Source organism: Filicampus tigris, chromosome 10 (assembly GCF_054856515.1).
Source record: "Filicampus tigris isolate MCC_2025a chromosome 10, RoL_Ftig_1.0, whole genome shotgun sequence".
In the NCBI taxonomy this organism is placed as follows: domain Eukaryota; kingdom Metazoa; phylum Chordata; class Actinopteri; order Syngnathiformes; family Syngnathidae; genus Filicampus; species Filicampus tigris.
Window position 1 is genome coordinate 9,054,174 of NC_141226.1, and position 24,527 is coordinate 9,078,700.

Consider the following 24,527-nt stretch of genomic DNA (forward strand, 5'->3'; position numbering starts at 1 on the left):
GTCATTGGATAGAATGAGTTAATTCCAGTTGTATTCAGGGGTTACATGTGGTAGTTATGTTTATTTGACATTAGGATTATGAAGGGGTCTTTGGGTAAAACTGTTCTTTTTAAGGGTTCCCTGGACTGAAAGAGTTTGATAACGACTCGATTAGAATTATAAAAAAAAGACTGTCCTAAAAACTTCCCAGCTTTATATTCTGTTTATTGATGTTTCGAGGGCAGAACTTTCTCTGATTAGTACAAATGACCTCAGTTGCCTTTGACAGTTTATGCTTCACGCCAGCAAGAGGCTGTGCCAAGTATACTTAGGACAGATTTAAGAGGACATGCACCTGTTCTCATGTCCACGCTTCACAGCATGAATGAAAGCTAATATGCATCTAAATGGTGGGAATACTGATGTTTTCTTTTGTTTAGTTTTTTGTATACAGTATACAGTATTTTTTTTCTACAATGCCTTTGGAGAATTTCATTGTAACTCTTACAATGACAATAAGATAAAAGACTTAGTTAGGAGCCAGTGCAGAGTATGTGGATGAATCCTCTTCCACACGTGCATTTTTACGTTTTCCTTTGTTAAAACTCATTGTGGCCAAAATTAATTACACATTAAAAAAGGAAACAGGGATTTTTCTTACTACTTTTATATCAACTTGTTCCTCACGATTGCATTTTGTTTGTCCAACATTTAACAACTCCACTAAGAAAAAAAGCAGTTGAAATGTGTGTGCGTGTGTGTGTTTTTACCCTTGAGTGAGTCTAAGCATTATCAATGATTTTTTTTTTTTTTTCAACGGACCCAAAGGGTTTTTGAATATAATTCTCTACCAAATGTTGCATACAGAAGTGCATATAAATACCAGAAACAGTTTGTCAATCCATCATCTATCCATTCTCTCAACTGCTTATCCTCACAAGGGTCTTGGGTGTGCTGGAGCCTATCCCAGCTGTCTTTGGGCGAGAGGTGAGGTACATCTTGATTTTGTCACCAGCTAATCGCAGGCCATAAACAGCTGATGAATTCAAATTAAAATGCCAATTCACAAAGAAATAAAGAACAAATGTTTGGGACATTATACCACAAAACATTCTGGGTTTTTTTCTTTTACATCAACCAAGTAATAAGCCTGCAATAAGAAAATATTCTATTTGTGAGTTGTTGAGTTGAGTTGAGTCAATGTACTTCTGATTATATGCTACAAAACTTTAATTTTTTTCTTTAAAAAAGAAATGAAAATGAGAAGAAAATACTGCATAACAATCAAACATTTGCATTTCTCGCTTAAGACAAATTAAAAATGGTGTTTATCTATAATGCAATTGTGTTTGACAATAATATCAGCTAAAGTATTTTTTATTCAGTTTTTAATTGTACATTGTTTCCACAGAACCAGACTGTTTTTTAATTAAAAAAAAAAAAAAAAAAACAGTTCGGAGTCAAATCTTCCTTGGAGAGATCACTCAAATTAGCCTGCTGGTTGGAGCACTCCCTTTGCCAACACAATTAAAGTGTAAGACATTGTAAGTGCATTAGCTTAATCTCTCCAATCTTGGATTGCGACGGTACAAGCGTGCCACTGAGCACACATGCATGCATGGAGGAGCAGCCATGATGATGGCGCTGCACACAATTCCCCAGATGGACTTGGTGTAAAATGAAGACATTCCTGACGAGCTATTAATTTGGAGGATTTCAGGAGGACAATGTTAAAATTCATCGTGCATATTTGGATTTTATGGTGGCTTTTTGAAGGTAGAGTATGTCTTTATATACACGACTGTTAGATAGTTTGGATGTCACTTAGATAGGTCTTTATTTCGTCAAGAAAAGAACTGTTGTTTGTTTATTTACATCTAGTCTATATTTCAGTTTGAAGTAATGTTATATCAAATGAAAAAGGCATTTTTTTAAGAATAAGTATTTCTATTTATTTTTGAAGTGACCTAAACGTTTAAATGATACTAATTTAGTGTACAATGTCAAATCATTTCATACACTCAGTTGTTGTTATTCAAATTGTATAAGGTGTAACAAGACTTTTTTGTATTGAGATCAGTGAAAAAACATTTTATTATCACTCCAATATACAGGATGTTGTGACTAAATAACAAAGATGTGCATCTCTCTAATAAAAGACGATTAGATGTATCTCGATGCATTGGGTGTGTTACAATTCAAGGGCAGTTCGATTTTAAAATGGAACAATTTTATTTGGTTTGATTCAGTGGGCTCACAATTCGATTGTATATGGTACGGTTCAGTTCAAGAGGATGTGCAATGAGTTTCTTGTTGTCATTTGACATACATATGAATGAACTTATTAGTCCTGTAAATGTGGCATTTCCTTCAAAGATATATCGCTCCAATAAAAGATGATTCGATACGTATCTCGCTATAGTTTAAAGTGGAACGATTTGATTCAATTGGATTCGATGCACAGGAATCTTTTAAAAGAAAACCATTTTCTGATTCAAATCAGTTTTTCTTACACCCCTACCAAACAAGATTGTATAACTTGAATTATAATTTGCTTAACCAAGTGATGGCTAGACTCAATTTGAGTCCATTTTTTCAAATTAAATTGGTTCAATATTTGTCATTTGTTTAATTTTTTTCCTTTTTTTTGAGTAACTTGGGACAGAAGCGACAAAATGGGCGACCATTTTGTCACTTCTGTCGACTGAAATGACATCACAACTGTTCAGGGCTTAGGTAACGACTAATCACGGCTCACCTTCAGAAAACAGGTCAGCCGTGATTGGTCTACACCTGAGCCCTGAGCAGTTGTGATGTCATTTTCAGTCGACAGAATTGACAAAATGGCCGCCCCCGGAGATGGGTGGTTTAACTCTTATTCTACAAATGCAATATTTATCAGAATGCCTTGTTTCAATTAGTGGACGTGCGTAGAACATATTCTTGGAAAAAATATGTTTGGGTTGACTTCCGCTTTAAACAAAGAGTGGTGCCTTGAGATACAAGTGACATCTGACTTAATAGTTTTTCAAGACATGAGCCGTCACTTGGCCGATTTTTTGCTTTGACTTGCGAACGAAAACTTGAGAGTCGAGCGCTGTATGGTGGCAGCAACTCCACTCAACTCACTTCACAATAAGCAGTATGTTAATGATATAATCTTGTCTTTCTAGGCATTTTCTCTGATGGTAACATCAGCGAATGTGAACAGCAGCCATGCCGAAACGGCGGCGTGTGTGAGAGTCACCTTGACGGTTTCAGATGCCTTTGCTCCCAGCAGACCCTACTCGGCCGTCTATACGGTGGTCAGACCTGCACTGTTGCACTTTCGGGCTGTGATGACAACCAATGTGAAAATGGTGGAATATGCTCGCCCTTACTTGTACATGGGAAACACACTTACTCATGTATCTGCCTTGCCGGCTTCTCAGGCTCCAAATGCCAGACCTCCACAGTTTTTTCATTTGAGAGCCAAGGTTACATGTACATAGAAACTCATCTTGTTGACCCAGAAGCCCCTCTGAATGTTACACTCAGCTTCCGGACAGAAAAACCTTTTGGCATTCTGTTGCAACGCAGAGTGGCTGGCCTCCTTCTTAGCATTGAGCTAACGGATGGACATCTGTGCCTCCGCAGTCTCAAAAACCAAGGATCCAGCATATTGGTTCAGGAGCTACCAGAATTTATTTCCGACAACAAATGGCACACACTGGAGGCCTCACTCGGCGGAGTGGTCAGCCTGATCCGACTCGTCTGTACTGAGGGAAACTGTGCCAGGGAAAGCAAAACCGAGGTCCAAATTCTGGAGGCAGCTTCCGCTCTCCCTCAACCTGGGACAGTACGTCAAAGCCTCTTCATAGGAGCAGCTCCAGGCTACAAAACAGAACCCCCGGGTGCTTTTCTGGGTTGCTTAAGAGATGTGCTGGTGGACTCCCATCTGGTGGTCCCAGTTACGTTGACGAAGGGTTCCGACGCTCAGGTTAACGTGACAACGGGATGCAATAATAACGACAAATGCGACGACGGACCATGCCGGAACCGAGGCCGCTGCGTGAGCCAGGGCTGGAGGAGTTATATGTGCGAGTGCCATCGACCTTATGAGGGCAGCAATTGTGCAGACGGTAAGATGTTACTCAAGTATATGGGCCTCTTCGGATTCAAGTTTTTGCTTTGGAATTTTCCTTTCCTACCTTCTTTAATTGAGAAGGAAAGGTTGTTTGAATCCTAAAAATGCTTCAGAGAGGTGCCTTGATGCAAGCTTTTAGCCACCTTTGGCCTAGCTAATATCTGACCAACATTTACGAAAACATTTTACCCATAATCCTTTACAGCTACAATATTCAAAGCAGCAGGCCACCAACAAAGTTTACTGTATCTAAGAGCAAAAGAAAAGAAAAAACAATTCTGGAAAAGAAGCTAATAATTGTGACTGGTAGTTTATATTAGACATAGTTATTTTTGTAGCCCATAATTTATGCCATAAGAAAATAAAATGCCCAGTGTACATTTAAGAAAGACTACTGGGGGCAGATGATTATGAATTTAGTCTCTTCATTGTTTCTCAATGTTGCTGACAACCTCATTGAAATACTAAGTACAACTCCTCATGGATCATAGCTGCAGTTTTTAAAGTTCATCCTCAGATAACAGTAGTTTCATGCTTGAGACTTAAGTCTGCAATACTCACCATTGCGTGATATCGTTGGTTGGGAAAGGAGAGTTGAATTCATTTGAAACAGTTTTGTCTTTCCCTGTGTTCGAATGGAATCACCAAATGACATTTTCCACAAAGGTTAGCAAAAGATGTTGAAAAAAGTTAGGCTTTTTAAGTTTGAAAGGCCCTATAAAGGAATTATTGATTGACTTTATGATTAACAAACGACCGTAGACAAACAGGTCATGCTTTGTCAAGTCAGCCAGTGTTACTGCAGGATGGGCAGAAAGCCACACCACGGGATAGTAAGGTTACTCAGCAGACTTTAAAGTAGCTTACAGGTAGAAATAGAATAGAGTTCGGACACATGCAATGAGGAGGTATTCGGGGAACACCTGGCCTAAGGATTTGCAAAAACGTGGGTTTGAGTAGCTTATCTGGAGTAAATTAAAGGGTCTTACCGAATCATGCCAAGGCCAGACTACATCTGAGATCTCCAGAATCTCACAAAAGAAAGTGCACAACTCTCACATACTTGTAAATATTTTATCACATCGTTTCATAGGACAACACTGAATCCAGGAAATAATTATACAGAGCTGGGAGGAGAATTATTTTCCAAGAGGTGCCATATTTAACTTCTCGTGACCAGAATGAGAGAGTGCAAGAGCGAAAACACAACATTTAACACACCTGCTCCCGGTTCACACCTGAGATTTAGTAACACTGATGCCCAGAAGGGGAAATCGCTAATTGGACCTGGGTTGGACATTTTCACAAAGGGGTGTACTCACTTTTGTTGCCAGCTGTTTAGACATTAATGGCTGTGTCTATTGAGTTACTTTCAGGGGTGAGTAAAGATACATTGTTATGCAATCTGTACACAGAATACTGTGCCTCTGTTTTCCTTCACAGAGTACATCACTGCAAGGTTTGGAAGCAAAGACTCGGAAAGTTATGCTGTCTTCTCAATAGACGATGAGCCTGGAGAGACTTTGACTGTGTCCTTGTTCATTCGAACCAGGCAGCCCAGAGGTCTCATCCTGATCCTGGCCAACAGCACCAGTCAGTACCTTCGCCTCTGGCTGGATCAGGGCAGAGTCAAAATACAAGTCAACAACTTTGAGACCTTGCTGGGCCAAAGTGTGATCAGTGACGGCCATTTTCATCTGGTGACTGTGAAGCTAGACGGTCTGGAGGTAACCTTGATCCAGTCAGCCCAGGTTCAAATTTCTGGAACCATAAGACACATCTGGGCCCATCACGGGGATCGGGTCTATGTGGGTGGACTAGCAGACCAGAGGGCTTCAGCCACATTTGGAGGCTACTTCAAAGGCTGTGTCCAGGATCTGAGGGTGAACAATAAGCGACTTCAGTTCTATCCCATAACAACTGATGTGGAATCTTACAAACTGGAACAGCTGATAAGTGTTGCGCCAGGATGCAGCAGTGACAACGCCTGTTCGGTAAGTTACTGACAGTATATTATGTGCAATAGGCAGTGGTGAACTCTGCATTTGGTACATAGCAGTCTTGTTTTAAGTACCTGAAAGTGATACTTAAAAGTACATGTACCTTAACAGAAAATAAATTTGGTACAATTAAAGTCAACTTGTAGAATATAGTTGAGAAAATTTTAAAGGGAAGTCAACCCCAAAAATTATTTACAAGAATATACAGCACTATTCGAAATATGGCATTCTGATTAATAATGTGTTTGTTGATTATGAGTTAAGCAGTAAAATCCACCCGTTAATCTCCATCTCCGGGGGCGGCCATTTTGCCACTTGCTGTCGACTGAAAATGACATCACAGTTGCTGAGGGCAAAGATAACAACCAATCATGAATCAGAAAACAGGTGAGCTGCGATTGGTTGCTACCTGAGCCCTGAGCAACCGTGATGTCAATTTCAGTCGACAGCAAATGGCAAAATGGCCGCCGGCTAAAACGTGTGGATTTTGCTGCTTGACTCATATTGCACAAACTCAATAATTAATCAGAATGCCATGTTTAGACCAGTGAAGGTACATCGAACATATTTCAAAGAATTTTGGGGGATTGATGTCCGCTTTAAAGTATGTGATATTTGCTGTACTTATTAATATATAAAAAATAATTTTCAGATAAATGTACTTATGGAAGTAAGAATAAGAGTATTTTTAAATGGTTGGTTGGAATTCATATTATGTCATTTTTATTTTATTTTCATGCTGTGAAAGTGAGAGTTGCCAGAAATGTATAGAATGAAGTTAAGCAGAGCTATGTGAAAATTATACTACAGTGCAGTAATGAGTATTTCCGCTCAGTTAGAAGACTGGTACACAGGTCTTCAGTGAGGACTTAGTTGTTATAATACCACCACTATCACGTCGAATTATACTGATACTGCCAGGGGCAGATTAGATCAAATACAAATACAAAATCAACATACTCGTACGAGCTCCAGCTCACTCGTGAACATAATGAGGATAATCACAACAAAACATGAATGCATGGAGATGCCTCAGACAAATTATTGCACCAAGCATTTTTTTCTAGCAAATTCATCTAAATTCTTGTTCAAACACACTCACTGTCATGACAAACATTCATCATTTGCTTCAGTAGATTGATTTGAGCTTTTTCTCTACTGTAGGTTAACCCCTGTCTCAATGGTGGTGTGTGTTACTCCATGTGGGATGACTTCACCTGCAACTGCCCCCCAAACACGGCAGGGCAGCGCTGTGAGGAGGTGAAATGGTGTGAGCTGTCTCCCTGTCCCACCTCCACAATATGTCAGCAGAGCTCGCAGGGCTTTGAGTGTGAGTGACATAAGTAACTGTTTGACACTTTTCTTGCCCTAAAATATGTGAGTAGGAGAACAACAAGACACTGTCTTAGAAAAAAAATAGGACTTCAGAGAGGGCCAAATGTTGTACGAACATATCTAATCCTGGCTTGTAATCTCTGGAGGGAAGTGTATGTGGTCTCCTCGGTCCACTGACTGGTGCAAAGGCCCCCATTAATTACAGGGTGGCTGATTACAGGAGGGAACCGAGTTGAAGCAAGGATCCTACGTCGAATTCCTCTAAGACGTGCTAATCCCTGGTCCGATTAAATCTGCCGCCACATGCCGGAGCAGGTTTGCGATGATGAGTCCTGCACGAGATGTCACATGTTCGTCTGGGAAAAAAGGAGGGGAGGTGATAGGCACACATAAGCATTGAAAGGAGATACTGTATACACTACTCACTTTAATGTTGGTATATATTGAGTTGCGGTGTACCCCGTCATTTAGACTTTCCCTAGACTCGCGCCAACACCTGATCTAGGAGTTCGTCGTTTTCATCCGTGTAGTAGCCTTTCGCTGCATGTTTTATCAAGAACTGTTTCAAGAAACTTGCCACAGATAGAGTCAACTGAACTATGCATCGGAGGAGTGTGACAGCCATAAAGCTTCTCAAACTGGCATAAACTGCAGTCAGGATGGAAAACGTCTTGCCAGTTGGCAGTTTTGCATCACTGCCCCAATGTCAGTTGATGAGCATTGGGCAACAAAATTGTATGATTTCAAAATCAGAAAGCTTAGGCTATTAAAAGCTGATGACCTTCATCTGTCCAAATGGTAGTGAATGTATGATAACAATACAGCATTATAAAAACAACAAATGTAATGGGTGGCCGAAGACAGTGCTATATATTTACTTATTGAGCTACTCTAAATGGTCTGTGTGAGTATTTCAAATGTTGATGTTTAAAAAATGCTTTAAACTCAAAGTCAAACCAAACATATTTTTTTTCCAGAATATGTTCTATGCAAACCCACTAGTTGAAACAGGGCATTCCGATAAATATTGCGTTTGTGGAATAAGAGTTAATCCACTCCTTTTTAGACATCTCCGGGGGCGGCCATTTTGTCCCTTCTGTCGACTGAAAATGACATCACAACTACTCAGGGCTCAGGTAACGACCAATCATGGCTCAGCTTCAGAAATCAGGTCGGCCGTGATTGGTTAATCAGAATGCTGTGTTTCAACTAGTGGGCCTGATGGGAACATATTATTGAAAAAAATATATGTTTGAGTTGATTCGCCCTTTAATTAAAGGGCCAGAGATGTCTTGAAACGGGTGGATTAACCCTTATTCCACAAACACAATATTTATCAGAATGCCTTGTTCCAACCAGTGGGCTCGCATAGAACATATTCCTGAAAAAAAATGTTTGGGTTGACTTCCATTTTAATATTCTACTTTTTTTCTCCCTTCTATAGGTTTTTCCAATGTAACAATGCGTCCAGACAGTGCAATTTTGTACTACCGAAACAATGAGAAGAACAACAACACCATCAGCCTCAACAATGTCTCTTTCAGCTTCCGCACAAGACAGACCGCTGCCACCATTTTGCATGCACACAGGGGCTCCAAATACCTCACCGTCTCCCTTCAGGACTCCCGAGTTGCTGTGGAGCACGGAGCTGGACTGGACCACGACAATTCCCTCATACAGAGTGAAAGTTCAGTCAGTGATGGAGAGTGGCACTCTGTAAGACTCAGCGAGGACAATGCAGCCTCTAAGTGGATCATACAAGTGGATGGAAGTAGAGCAGAAATATCCAAGTTAGGTGTTTGGGATTTGGATTTTCTGTCGGAGGGAACAGACATTTTCCTAGGCGGGCTGAGCTTGGACTCCCCAGTGAGTTTCTCTGGATGTTTGGGTCCTGTAGAAATCGGAGGCCGCCTTCTTCCTTTCCACTTGGACACAGACTTAAAACTTCTCAGGCCTCAGGAAGAGCAGTTTTCGCAGTTGAACGTCAACGCGCATCCACACTACGGCTGTTGGGGGGCAAGCGTATGTGCGTCCAACCCTTGTCAGAACCAGGGTTTGTGTGAGGATCTGTTCGACCTGCATCATTGCAATTGTCCCTCGACGTGGAGCGGTCCATTGTGCCAAGAACCGAGCGACCCCTGCGTGGCCAGGCCGTGCGTTTTTGGAAACTGTAGCAACATTCCTGGCGGGTACCAGTGTGTGTGTGAGCAAGGGTACACGGGGGAACAGTGTGAGATGGAGGTGGATTTTTGTGAGAATAGTAATTGCAGCAATGGTGCGACGTGCCTCAAAGGATTCCAGAACTACTCATGTCTCTGCCCGCAGAACCTGACAGGCCAATATTGCAAGTTAGTTCTTATTCATCATCAATAACACCAAAATTTGAACATGTATGGAAAGCCATTCAAGCATGTTTTTAATATATCCATCTTAACCCTTACATACCGGTCAGGTCAAATTTGACTCATTTTGATAAAAAAAAAATAATAATAATTAATTATTTCACACTAAATGCTCAAATGGCATCCATCCCTCTGAAAAATCTTGACCACTCTTGTCCTGATTAAAACATGTCTTTTACAGCGTGAAAATTCCAGAGATCCCATGGTACATCGAGACAAACCCGTAAGTGCCTCAACATTAATACTTTTTCTTGTGTACAGTAAACAGTTTGTAACTATATTTTGTTTGGTGGTCCATTTATTTCAGGTGTAATTTGACTGTCGACCACTAGAAGGTGGCACACTATGTGGTTTAATAGTGTAAATTTGAAAAAGAATGACAATGAGGTACTAGGCTCAGCCTGGTTTTTACTGAAGAATATTATGAATATGAAACTCCTCTTCACTCCTGCTTTTCACACCTACAGAAAGCAACAGCTGTAGGTTCATTTGATGTAATTATTGATCTACAGTACATTGTGAGACGTTAAGTTTGTTATTTTGAAAAAAAAAAAAGGGAGTGAAAACAATTAAAGGAATTGTTACACTGACATACTAAAAATAATTTGTATTGCTCTTATTCTGTCACAATGTTACATGTTTGATTGTGTTTGTATTATTTAAAAACGAGTTGTTAAAGACCTTAAAAAATAAGTCTCATAAATTCTATAAAAACCACGGGAAAAACCACGGGAAATTACCATTTTCACATAGTAACAAATAATCTATAATTGTTCATCTACCTATGCTGGTGACGTATGACAGGCAGAACAATTAAATCCTCTTCCACTACCACTGCTCAGTATACAGTATATGCAGTATATTCTTTTTCAGACATTTTTTTGCTAGTGTGTGTACTGGGAGAAAATAATCGCCATGGCTAAATAAAGGTTGGGGGACACTAGAAGTAACTAGAGTACTCCACCAGAGATACAAAGTACAGTAATATCAAATGTTCTAATGTTGCTTGTATTTTTTTTTTCTTGTTTATTTGGGTCTGTCAAGTCTTCCCCTGCTACCTGTGTCGAAATGTAGCGGTACGAGAAGGAACTTTAGCTGCTTTAATGGAGGGAATTGCTCAGTAGTGGACAACAATTGTCTCTGTTTACCTGGCTTCTCAGGACAATGGTAAGACATGCAACATTAACATTTCCTTTTGATTCCTCGTCTTCGTTGGACTACTGTAATTGAATCCACATGAGGTCGCCAAAAATACCAAAAGAGACACTTTGGGGGGGAGTGAAGAACATTTGGGTGAATGGAGACCTAGCCAGAAATGACACAAAGTGGGGAAATAAGGGATGGCATTGAGATATTTTACAGTACAAATTAATCACTTTTCAAATTATTTTATTAATTATTATTTGGACCCCCCCCCCCAAAAAAAAAAAGTTTTTCTATGTTAAAAAGTATTCATGCCCAATGTTGTAAACTTCTAGTTGATTAGCTTGCTCCACGTTTGATCAATAAAGGTTGGGAAATAGTGTTTTATGTGATGTTTTTGTCTTTCTCTCCTTTCCTTCCGCTGCAGGTGCGAGAAAGACGTGGATGAGTGTGCCTCCAACCCGTGTATGAACGGAGGCTTCTGCCTCAACTACATCAACAGATTTGAGTGCGTGTGCGATTTGAATTACTCGGGCATCCACTGCCAAATAGACGTCAGTGATTTTTATATATACGTCTTCCTGGGCCTGTGGCAGAACCTGTTCCAGCTGGTGTCCTACCTCATCATACGCTTGGATGACGAGCCCGAAATCGAGTGGGTTTTCCAGGGTTAACGATTAGCTCACATTTGTACACAAACGCAGTTAAAAATAATGAAATGCAAACATAAAAGAGGGAAAAAACAAGAACCTTGGGCTGGGTGATAAGGCCTTAAAATAAAATCTCAGTTTGTTTTTCCACACAAAAATATGATTTTTGATTCAAACGGATGTTTTTTCATCTTTGCTTATTGAAAAAGCAAATGACAGTGACGTTATTTATGTTTTTCTTCCCCCTTTCTTCAATTCCTTTACTTTTAATACCAAACAAGTTTTAAACGTTTTTTCTCCTAAAATAACGTGGATTAATTTCCACAGCGATAATATATCGAAAATAATATTCCTCTCGTATTTTAGTAATTTATAAATTTTTTAGCAGGAAGTCTCTTTTTTGAAAACTAGGCACTTGAGAGATCACAAGAGAGGCTAAATATAGTGACCAAATCCAACTGACTTTGAAACTATCTCTTCTGTTTTTGAGGATATGTTGTTAGTTTAAGAAGTTCACGAATCAGGGACGTGCTTTGAACTATGGAAGCGGCAAAAAAAATCCTGATGAATAAATTCTTAATTAATCATTACAACAGATTAATCGCCAGGCTCTACAAAGAAAACGCAGTCAAGCTTTCTGCCATAATCTGATTAATCTTGTTCAATTTTCCTGTATGTCTTGTTCAACATTCTGTGCAATATCCACACTTAATATTACTTCAATTCTTATAAGGCTCGGGTTCATCATTATTAAATTGTAGAACATACATTTGGTTGAAAATGGAAAGGTCTGTTGTAAACAGATTTCTCTACAAATGAGAATTCTATTCAGTGTAAGAAATGTGGTTTTCATACTGAAAAGTACAGAGTGTAGCTTGTGCCTTACCTCCTCATTTGGAATTTTCTGATCAAGACCTATTTTTGACTGCTCTGTGAGACACTTGAGTTATGAACTATAAGAGAGTTTATAGCGAGAATATTCCAAAAATTGTCCCATTGTGTAAAGCAAATAAACAACATGCTGGACTGCATTCCTTGCACAGTGTACCTCACCGAGGAATTTATTTTTTTTAATAAACTTTGTAAAACTTCATGTAAATGACTTTTATTTCTGTAGCATTGCTGTAACATTTTACAAATCCCAAAAATAAATACAATACTTCAGATTCCACTTCTACATAAAACAAAATACTCTGCTTCTATTCTGCTGCCTGCTTATGCAGATAACATTAAATTCATCTTAGATTACATTCTTTTTAAAAGATGCGCCCAGCATACAAAAACAAGACAGGAAATAACTCAAAATATTGGAACAAACCAGGCAGTTGTAAGAGTATAATAAGGCTCACTTGGTCAAGTCAAACAGGAAAAGGACCTTTGTTAAATAACATTTCAATATTACAGCAATTAATCAGTGATGGCGCGCAAATTTCACATTTAGTAAGTACATTTGACAGTAAATTCAGATGACGAGATCATCATTATTTCAGTTAATATACTTTGGTAATGTTTTCATTTGTAGATGAAATGTGAGACTATTTTTTTTTTTTTTGAAAACACGTGCCTTGGCTAAATAAAGGTTTATACAGTAAACACATAAGAATGAGGGTTTCGTATGGAAATTGCAACCTATTACGAGATGCACTTCAGAGTACACTACAATAAGCAGTACAGCTGCAACTGCGATTATCACTTTGAATGAGAAATGTTCAAACTCACAAAAATGAAGCGATATTGGGATGTCGAGCGCAATTTTAAGGTGAACTTAAAATGCCCGATAAGCTTCACAGGTGAACTTAATTTGACCTTTTCGAAAGCACGCATATCCAACTGTTCCATGTTTCACTACTTTTTGCAAAACTGGCTCTTGCAGGTTTTTTTTCTTCTTATTCTTCTTTGAGAAGCTTTTTGAAACAGAATCTGTTCTTGTCAAAAAACACATGCAGCCGAAGGGTTGCTACTACCACTGAACTCCTGGAACAAAGCATTCTTGCAAAGCCATGAACATTTCTCAAGGGAGACCACTTTTGTGCATTTCTGTGACTCTTCCAGCCTCTCTGTTACAATCTGCTGAAGCCACTCTGGAAAACGTGAACGGTTGGACGTTAAAAAATGTTTCGAGATGGTCAAATCAAGTTCGTCTATAGCGCATTTTCCGTTCATCCTGAAATTGCGAAATTTCGCCTGAAAACCCCAAACTTTTTGTGAGCAGTTTCTCATTGTTGAGGCGATTCGTGGAGCTTACATTCACAGAGCTCTTTGTAGATCCGTTTGCGTATCTTTGGTATGTTTTTCTGTGAAAAGCGGAGCGGCTGAGCCAAGGCAAGGCATCTGCAATACTGGGAAGGACAATAAAGGATTTTTCATTTAATGATCTGTGCCGACATGGTCAAGAGTACCGAGCTGGGGAAAGTACCTCCAAGACGAAAACACCGCAGTCATTCTCATTGGTTTGCTGAGGGACATTCTGGAAAAGAAAACAGAAACTCAGACGCAGGCTGACAATTTTTTGTCCTATTTTGTTTTGTTTGGGCAAATTGACAAAGGCATACCTCATCGAATGACACGGTCCAACCATTTACGAAAGACGCACGTTGCTTCTCTCTCGCTTCCGCCGTCAAGTACTTCAGGATGTTCTGTGGTAAACAAATATGCGTGTAGTCATGTCCACCCGTGATACCTGTGCAGGAACTGGAAACAAACAAAGTGGAATTTACCTGTGCAACTTTGTGCGACGCATTCCCTTGAGAGTCAAACAGAAAGATCTTCTTTCTCACAACATCTGTGGTTACCAGACACCAGTGAACCTCCAAATGGATGGGCACCAACAGGAGACTCTTGGAGAACAAATCAACCTGAAGAATGGTAGTTTGTCAAAGTTGGTAGTCGGAAATGCTAACGGAAGCCCGTTCAGAAAGTAGTAATTGGTATGAGTTTGAAATCATATTCAAGTGCTATTGGATCATAGAGGTCTATATAGAATTCAAATACACTGAATATAGGAAAATATGAATATTCTTAAGACCACAAAACATGGGATTTATTAAGAACAAGTACCTGCTTTGTCCATCTCTTGACACCGTTATAACCCTTTGTCATGAGCTGTCGGTGGAAGAAACTGTTGAGAAAATGGACCTGGGAATGATAAATAAATAATAAAATCGGAATTATGAAACACGCATGCAGTAAATCGAAGAAAATAACAATAGTCATCTTTGATCACCTCTTAAAATCCAAGTTACAATGCATATTTTTCATCCGTAGCTGACAATGACAATGGCAATGAATGAGGTGTTAAGAAGGAAACAGAAAATGACCCTGATTACCTTGTGTTGGGCAGCTTCCATAATCAATTCCCCATACATGTTTATAACCTACAGCAGGAGAAAGAAAAAAAAAAAAAAAAAGGCTGTGCATGTTGCAGGCATTGCTCTGCTCTGGAATAGAAAACCTGAGATGCTGAGGACATGAAACCTGGTCATTGAGCCAATTCTGATGGGCCAGCGTGGACAAATCATCCAGTGCTAGGGTGTGTTTCTTGAAGACCACTCGGAAGGAGAGAGTCGATCTCCACAGCACTGAAGAGATTCTACGTTTAACAACCTCTGAGATGAAATTTCTTCTGCACAAGTAAATTAAAGATATTTAACATAGAATTAATTACACGAAACACTGTGAATATAGGCTTCAATTAACGTATTAGTGTCATTAGAATAATACAGATATGACGTTTAACAACCTCTGAGATGAAATTTCTTCTGCACAAGTAAATTAAAGATGTTTAACATAGAATTAATTACACAAAACACTGTGAATATAGGCTTCAATTAACGTATTAGTGTCATTAGAATAATACAGATATGACCATCTTCCTTAAAACTTAAAACAACTGACCCAACGCATGCACAATGAAAGAGGCATTGGCCCTAAGACAGCACCGGGAGGGACTACATTGTTCTTATTATTTAATAAGAAAGTGGAAAACATGACATGAAATATGGTATTCAAAGAGAGTAGATAATCTGGATTAAAATGGACTATCCCCACTTTACTGAAATCGTAAACGTGGTAAAAAAAAAAAAAAACGTTGACCAATGATAAAGAAATATGAAATTCAGCTAAAATATTCACAAGAGAGCAAATGCAATTGCAATCGTGATTTTGCGCGGGCAGAAAAATAAACACCTTTTCTTTTGTTTGTATAGCACTCATGTGTTTATCAGAATGTACCCAGCCTTCCAAAGTCCTTTTTTTTCCGGACATTCACCTGTCAGTGAAATCAGCGTTGAACATTCTCTCCAGGTGTCTCAACACATCACTTTTCTGCAGTGGGATGAAACTTCCGTACATTGTGAGGAAGTCATCAAGAAATTCTAGAGAGATTACAAACGCAGGCAATTCACAAAATGTAGGGCTTTAGGGTGAGATTTCAAGGTGAACCTAAAATGCAAAGATAAACTTTATAGGTGACCTGTAAGCCTTTGAACACACAAGTCCAACTATTCATTGTTTTAGAATTTAAATCCCATAATACGGCGCAACAGCTGCCCGAAATCATTCCGTAGCTCTGTCTCCATGTGGCGCTGTTTATCTTCAGTAGGGATAGACCGATTATCGGCCGGGCTGATTATTGGTGCTGATATTCAGCGTTTTGACAAATATCGGCATCGGCCTTCTTTAGCAATCTGAATGCCGATAATAAATCAATTTCAAACTGTGTTAAAATCAAAACAAAGGTATGTGAAAGTTTAACTTTGCTGTCATTTTGAAATTTTGGAGGACTTAATTTACTGTAGAAAACTATATGGAACTATTGTTTTAAGTTTTCATTGAACTTTTCTCCCCATCCCTTTTTGTTAGAATTTGATAACAAGGATGTATATTGTCAATAATTTATTATAATAATAATAATAGAAAAAAAATCTACATTATGCAAATCTGAAAAAAAGTTCAATAAACAGATTGGTATGCTTAAAGACATTTCAACAATGTTAAGAGTGATTTTTTTTTTTAATGCCAAAATGTCCCATTTACTGAAAATGAATATCGGCTCCAAATACCGGTTATCGGCCTCCTTGACTACCGATAATCCGTATATGCCCTGAAAAAAGCATATCGGTCTATCCCTAATCTTAAGTAGCACAAAACTGGCACCTGGTCTCCCCAGCATGCCTAGCGGCATTTTGTAAATACAGAGGTGCCTTGAGATGCGAGTTAAATTCATGCCATGACTAGGCTTGCAAGTCAAAACACTCACATCGCAAATTATCTTTCCTCACTGAAATGAATGGAAATGACATTAATCCCTTCCAGAATCGCCCCCCAAAACAAAAATATTTTTACAAATGTGTGTTTGAATAAAATAAAACATCTCTGTATAATGGTGTACAGCTCGGACTCACACCCCAAAATCCTGCATTAACTATTTATGTTCACGTTAACAAGCAAGTATCGAAAGTACCCGAATCAAATTTGTATTTTACTTTCCCGAAAAACGCTTCATGGTCCAACAAATGAAAAATCCAAGTTGCTCAAAATGTTAAGTGGAGTGCACTTATATAGTGCTTACGCCATACGGCCTCCAAAGCGCTTTAATCAATCATTAATTTAATTTAATCCTCAATCATTCACTTAATTGAAGACGTATCTATGTATTGAACTAGAGTGTTCACTGGTGTGTTGAGGGAGCATCATTGACCTCTGGAAAAGTTTTCCTTTTTGGTCTAGAATATCTTACTTAAACTTCCAGGATCCCTCGTTGTACTCTGGCCATTGGTAGAATCCATGTTTTTTTCTTGCTTTTAGCCAGTAATTCTATCTGTATTGTGATGTACTAGCGAGCAAACACTAAACTAACTTGTTGTCTCCCATCCAGCGTCCAAGTGGCTAAACACCTGCTGCAGTGATGACGTGCAAGGCCAGCAGTGAAATTTAAAAAAAAAAAAAAAAAAAAAAAGACTCAAAACCGAAAATTCAGATTCAATGTTCGTTTTTAACCCCAAATTCGCATAACCACCGAATAGTGCATACCCCTTGTAACGACATAGAATAGACTATATAGAATAAACTTGAAAGTCGGTTCAATACGATCGCATGGTATCACTGTGTAAATAAATGAAAGCAAAAAAGCCATAGGACTGTTGGAAAATAAAACATTTAAAAAAATAAATAAAACAATACATACCATGGATACTGTCTGTCAGTTCTGAGAGTCCAACTTCAATTTGAGGGGGTATTTTGTTCTTGATGGAGATTTTGGTATTGTCATTTGGAAGTGGTTCCTGAACAGCAGTAGTGCATTGTCCTGACTGGTCAACAACAAGCTTCTGCTCACGAACACAGTTTCTTCGTTTCTTAACATGAGAATCCAGCCCAGTCAGTGTTACTTCTGAGGGGTCTGCAAATTCATACTCTACAATGCTTTCTGGTACCATGCTTGTGTTTTGAGTGATGGTGCCTGGAGCGTTGGATGTTTGTGAAAAACTTGATTTACTAGCACATCCCAGATCTGACTCAAGAGTGGATGTCTTGATGTGTGAATGTTCTAGAACAGGTGAAGGATACATGTGAAGGTTTCCTTTACTTCTCTGTGATTGTGCCTTGATGTTGAGGCACGATCTAAGGCGCCTGATTTGCACCAATCTTCTGCCCCTAATAAAACCCCAAAAGCACTTCTCTCTCCGTTTCCGCCACATCCACAGCTGCAATTTACAATACAAACGTCTCTTGACCCGCCTGGAGAGATGTGAAACTCCCTTAATTGAAGACATGGGTTCCTTTGTTTACTTGTGGTACTTTACTTTGTGTTGGTGCTTCCTGTTCCAGTATACCTAGAAGAGTTGGAGAGCGTTACAAGACGGCAGACTTTTGATCTCTTAAAATCTCCAGAAGCAACAAACAAAAACGGATTGTCGTAAACGTCTGTGCTTGAGTGCTGCCAATCATACACAAAGCTCCAGCTTATTAACATTTGAGCTCTGACGTTCGGGTGGAAAAAAAGAAGAATATCAGAGTTGTTTGTGCTCACCTCACCGATTCTGACAGCCTCTCCAGTAGACACTCGTGCTCATTGTGAACATCTCCTGTAAAATAGAATAAATCTCAATGTCATCACAAATTGCCCTCCAAATATGCTCATGTTAAATTTATTTATTTATTAATAACGTTCCTTCTCCACTGAAAAAGATATGCCATTACTTAAGCAGAATGGTTGGACTACACACCAGTCTAATAGAGGGTTTCGTTTTGCAGGCAGAAGGGTGAGGGCTCAGCGGTTGAGACTATGTCGAAGTGTCAAGGTACCGAACCCCCTATCATCAGTTGGCGAATGGAAGACAGCGTAGAAAAGCGCTATACAACAAGTGAAAGCCCATTTACCAACAACATTGTTTCATTGTCGCGGAGTGACGTCTTGACTCATTCATAAAACGTCTGCGAACGCTGGTTATGCATAGTAAAGTGAGCAACATCGTGCTGGAAAGTAAGCCACCATAGTCGTAATAAGTAGTGCAGATGCAGTGTTACTTTTAAAAGATTGATTTGAGGAATATTCAAGAAAGCGGCGTTTCCCCAGTAAGGACATTTGCTAATATTATTTCATGCAAAACTAACAATAGCCACTCTAACTTACCGTTACGAGTGTAGTTCATAAAGATGTTTTCATACCACATCGACAAAAAAAATAAAAGCGTGAAACGACCGACCAGCTGTCGCGTGTTGATGACGTAGCGCGAGTTGTCCAATACAATTTAGGCAAAAAGACTACCCGGTAGTAGCACTTAAAAAAAAAAAGTTAAAAAAATATTTTAAACAACAATCTTGGTTTGTATCACAGAAAAATACAAAATAGGAACTAGTATACAATACAAAGTAAAGTTCAATGAAACAAAATAAATAACAAATAATAACAGTACAACAGTATAATACAGTAATAAAAAGAAAAAACAAATTAAAATTGCTAGGGCTTTTCATATAACATGTATTTGTCAGTTATACAAACAAGATTAATAGCATATCTACTTTTCATAAGTCTCAGGGTCTTCAAAAAAGAAACAAAGTCGTTGTGAAAATAGAAGCAATTTGGTTTCACCTTCAAAAGTTTACATTTAAAAATTCCCATAGTATTTGAATATTTTCAAACAACACTGAAGGAAACGTCTTCTATATAAAATTCTCTCAACTGAAAAACGTTCGGATGAAGCCAATCATGTACTGTATATCAGTCCAAAACGTCTGTGACCAAGGCGGCACGGTGGTCGACTGGTTAGCACGTTCGCCTCATAGTTCAGAGTTCGTGGGTTTGATCCCGGCCCCGGCCTCCCTGTGTGGAGTTTGCATGTTCTCCCCGTGCCTGCGTGGGTTTTTTCCGGGTACTCCGGTTTCCTCCTACATTCCAAAAATATGCTTGGTAGGTTAATTGGACACTCTAAATTGCCCCTAGGTGTGATTGCGACTGTGGATGTTTGTTTGTCTCTGCGTGCCCTGCACGATTGGCTGGCAACCAATTCAGGGTGTCCCCCGCCTATTGCCCAAAGACTGCTGGGATAGGCTCCAGCACTCCCCGCGACCCTTGTGAGGATAAGCGGTGTAGATAATGGATGGACGTCTGTGACCAAAATGTTGCGCGCCCTCATAAGAAAGGTGGGGGTGTAGCCCTTATTTATGAATCTGATTTCAAACTCAGCTCGCATTCTAGCGACGCCTTTAAAACATTTGAAGTGCTCATAATGCGATCTACAGCCTCATTGCCGTTTTTTCTTTCAGTTATTTATCGTACGCTGGATTTTTAGATGAGTTCTCTGAGTTTTTGGCTGATTTGGTAACTCATGCAGATCATATAGTGATTATGGGTGACTTTAACATTCATATGAATCTCCCGTCTGAACCACTTACAGCGGCGTTTCAGACAATGATTGCTAGCTTTGATTTCACGCAGATAATTGACGATGCGATGCATAAAAATTGTAATACTTTAGATTTGGTACTAACCCGAGGTTTAGCATGCTCAAATGTAATGGTACTGTTATGCCTGACCATTACTTTATAAAATTTGAAGTGCGGGCTCATTACCATCGTTCTGACCGCAATCAAAGCTTTAGCAGCCGAAATATTAGTTCTTCAATCACAAATGATTTTAATTCTGCTCTGTTAAATGCGCTTGACTCCGTTGCACCTTTAAGACATAAAACTCGTCCTAAACGGCCTACTCCGTGGTTTACTGAGGAAACCCGCTCACTTAAACAATCATGTAGGGAGGTAGAGCGCAAATGGCGTGCGACTAAAGTTGAAGTCTTCTAACAGGCATGGTGTGATAGCTTACTAATATATAAAGATTGACTCGCCTTATCCAAAACTAATTACTTTTCCAGATTAATTGTTCTAAATAAAAACAATCCTAAATATTTATTTGATACAGTGGCAATGCTAACGCAACAGTTGCCCAATCCAATAGCTCCTCTCATTCAGCCCATGACTTCATGCAATTCTTTACGCAGAAGATTGAGCACATTTGGGACGAGATTAAGGACACCGCTCCTAAAACCCTGTTGAATTCCGCGAATACTGATGCTAGTAGGGGTATTATGGCTGATAACTGTCTAACAACCCTATCTCTTTTTAAAATAGTATCTCTTGAAAACCTAACAAAATTAGTTGGTGCAGCAAAACAGACAACTTGCGTGCTCGACCCACTTCCTGCAAGGCAAGACCCTCCGTCTTGAATATCATTAACTTATCACTCACCTCAGGCACTGTACCAGCAGCTTTTAAAACCGCTGTTATTCGACCTCTGCTTAAGCGGCCAAACCTTGATCCAGAGAACCTCAGTAATTATAGGCCGGTTTCAAATTTCCAGTTTATTGCGAAAATTCTAGAAAAAGTTATAGCGCAACAGCTTAGTGACTATATGGCCGCTAATAATCGATTTGAAATTCTTCAGTCAGGATTTAAAACCCATCACTCTACTGAGACGGCTCTTGCTAAAGTGACTAATGATCTTCTCTTAGCTATGGACTCCGACACCTCATCGATACTACTCTTACTTGACCTTAGTGCTGCTTTTGACACCGTCGATCATAACATACTATTAGAACGCCTTGAAGGATGTGTGGGTATCTCAGGCTCAGCACTTTCTTGGTTTAATTCTTACCTCTCAGAAAGGACGCACCGTGTATCCATCCATCCATCCATTATCTGTACCGCTTCTCCTCACAAGGGTCGCGGGGCGTGCTGGAGCCTATCCCAGCTGTCTTTGGGCAGTAGGCGGGGGACACCCTGAACTGGTTGCCAGCCAATCGCAGGGCACACAGAGACAAACATCCGCACTCACAATCACACCTAGGGGCAATTTAGAGTATCCAATCAACTTACCATGCATGTTTTTGGAATGTGGGAGGAAACCGGAGTGCCCGGAGAAAACCCACGCAGGCACGGGGAGAACATGCAAACTCCACACAGGGAGGCCGGAGCCGGGATCGAACCCACGACCTCTGAACTGTGAGGCGGACGTGCTAACCAGTCGACCACCGTGCCGCCCCTCGCACCGTGTAATTCATGGCAATGCGACTTCTGAGTTTTGTAAAGTTACATGTGGAGTCCCGCAGGGATTGGTACTAGGATAGGCTTAGTGATATTATACGGAAATATAACATTAGTTTCCATTGTTATGATGACGATACCAAATTATATATGCCGCTCGAGATAACAAACCCGGCTAATTGCTGTAATTTAGAGACGTGCCTTGCCGAGATTAAACAATGGATGTCTCTCAATTTTTTGCTTTTTAACTCAGATAAAACCGAGATGTTGATTATTGGCCCTGCTCGGCATTGGCACCTATTTATGAACACCACTCTGAGGCTCGATAAATGTACTATTACCCAAAGTGATTCAACAAAAAATCTTGGTGTTATATTCGACCCAACTCTGTCTTTTGAAATGCACATTAAGAGTATTACTAGAACCGCATTTTCCATTTCCGTAATATTGCTAAAATTTGTCCAATTCTGTCGAATAGTGATGCAGAAATTTTAATCCACGCTTTTGTTAAGTCTCGCCTCGATTATTGTAACGTTTTGCTCTCTGGTCTTCCCATGTCTAGTATTAAAAGTCTGCAGTTAGTCCAAAATGCCGCAGCAAGACTCTTGACAAGGACGAGAAAGTTCGATAATATTACTCCGATATTAGCCAATTCGCATAGGCTCCCAGTCCACTTTCGATGCGATTTCAAGGTTTTGCTACTTAACTACAAAATACTGCACGGCTTAGCACCTTCCTATCTCGTGGACTTCGTGATACCATATGTTCCGATCCGAAATCTTCTGTCACAAAATGCCGGCCTTTTAGTGATTCCGAGAGCCAAAAAGAAGTTCGCAGGCTCTAGAGCGTTTTCTATTCGGGCACGATTCTTTGGAATGCCCTACCTGTGGACATTAGAGGCACTACCTCAATAGAAATGTTTAAAACACAACTTAAGACTTATTTGTATGATTCTGCGTTTAGTTGAACTGTTTGTTTTGGCCTCTTTACTGACGCTTTTATGCTTTTTCTGCCCCCTTTTTGCGCTATTTTGATATGACTTATGTGGGAATTACTGCTGTTGTATGTGCAATTTGTTCAATAAAGCATTATATATACACTATGCATACAAAATAAACATACATACATACATGCATACACGACCCTCTCCTCTGGCCTCCGTGTTGCCCACCAGATTGGTCTTGCCAAGACCCTCTCGTCTGGTCTCCTGGACGCCCACCGGACTGGTTCCGCCAGGAACCTCATGTCTGACCTTCTCCGATCTGTTCTTGATTTTGGTTTTGCTTTAGAGTTTAGTCTCATGTTTTCATCATGATTCTTTTGTGTCTGTTTGGTTAAATTCTTGTCGTTTTAGACTCAAATTTAATTGCTCTTTTTTTTTTGGGACCTTGTTTCTCTTGTTTTACATTCTGGGCACCGGGTGGTGCCCCTTGAGGGGGGGGTACTATTATGACTGGTTGTTTACGTGTCGTACCAGTTGCTCTGCAGATGTTATGGTCCTTTTATTCTTTGTCCTTTATGATGTCGTATAGGCCTGAAGTCTTACAGTTTAAAGGTTTGAGTTACACACTGACACTTTGTCAGTACGTCAAACCTTCTTTGAGTGAGGATGCAAACGCTCTTCTAGTCCTGATCTCTGTCGTTACTTTGTATTTTTGTTGATAAAGACTTTTTATTCTTCAACTTCCATGTCATATCTGCATATGGGTTCAAATCCCGATCCTCACATGACACAAACTACGACAACGTGACAAGGACGCAAATGCTGTGAAAATTTTAACTTAAAGCTGAATGGTGGCCCCCGCACATTTTCGCCTCAACAAATCTGCAAAAGGTTTGGACACCCCTGCTCTATATTGTCCCTAGGTGTGAGTATGAATGGTTGTTGTTTGTCTTCGGGTACCCTACGATTGGCTGGAAACCAGTTCAGGGTGTACCCCGCCTCTCGCTTGACGACAGCTGAGATTGGCTCCAGTACGTCCGCGACGGATAATGAATGGATCGATGGATGATATTCCACTGATTTTCACGATTATCTTCATTATACATTTCTCTACCCATTTAAATAATTTCAACTTTAAAATATTCAGCCCATTCACAACACCTTTGGGACAAAAAGAAGGAAGAATTTTCCTTTAATGCCACATTTTCCGTGAAAATAAGTCCTCATTCAAATGAATGGCATTTTCAAACCAATTCATCTTCTACTGTTCATTAGCCTTGGGTCCTTAGGTCATTGCTCTCTTGCCTTTTAACTTGTGCATGTTTGCATGGGCATGTTTGTGTTCTTGTGGGCTATGGTGGTGGGGTGCAAAAAAGTGCTACAATGCTCAAGTAGGGCTACTGCACCTTAAAA

The 24,527-nt window shown here is 39.7% G+C and overlaps 2 protein-coding genes and 1 pseudogene across 8 annotated transcripts; 2 read left to right on the forward strand and 1 right to left on the reverse strand.

The window, feature by feature from the left end:
• Positions 1-1,601: 1,601 nt before the first annotated feature.
• Positions 1,602-12,728, forward strand: LOC147140705 (protein crumbs homolog 1-like). The gene is made up of 8 exons (XM_086043323.1): positions 1,602-1,755; positions 3,153-4,100; positions 5,549-6,099; positions 7,270-7,435; positions 8,885-9,788; positions 10,024-10,065; positions 10,887-11,009; positions 11,413-12,728. The coding sequence occupies exons 1-8, from the start codon at positions 1,707-1,709 to the stop codon at positions 11,657-11,659; spliced, it is 3,030 nt and encodes a 1,009-aa protein (XP_085899449.1). The 5' UTR covers positions 1,602-1,706; the 3' UTR covers positions 11,660-12,728.
• LOC147140706 (sentrin-specific protease 5-like) lies at positions 12,667-23,611 on the reverse strand. Of its 7 annotated transcripts, none has more exons than XM_086043329.1 (11): positions 23,302-23,611; positions 18,668-18,717; positions 17,820-18,465; positions 15,903-16,008; positions 15,110-15,257; positions 14,962-15,009; positions 14,693-14,770; positions 14,353-14,490; positions 14,188-14,271; positions 14,052-14,102; positions 12,667-13,974 (listed from the first exon to the last, which is right to left on the reverse strand). In XM_086043329.1, the coding sequence occupies exons 3-11, from the start codon at positions 18,403-18,405 to the stop codon at positions 13,852-13,854; spliced, it is 1,362 nt and encodes a 453-aa protein (XP_085899455.1). In that variant the 5' UTR covers positions 18,406-18,465; positions 18,668-18,717; positions 23,302-23,611; the 3' UTR covers positions 12,667-13,851. The 7 variants fall into 7 exon arrangements, with proteins under 7 accessions (XP_085899455.1, XP_085899451.1, XP_085899453.1 ...); XM_086043325.1 differs by having other exon boundaries at positions 18,663-18,717; XM_086043327.1 differs by having other exon boundaries at positions 18,663-18,717; positions 23,298-23,611.
• LOC147140707 (uncharacterized) lies at positions 18,842-23,138 on the forward strand (annotated as a pseudogene).
• Positions 23,612-24,527: the final 916 nt, after the last annotated feature.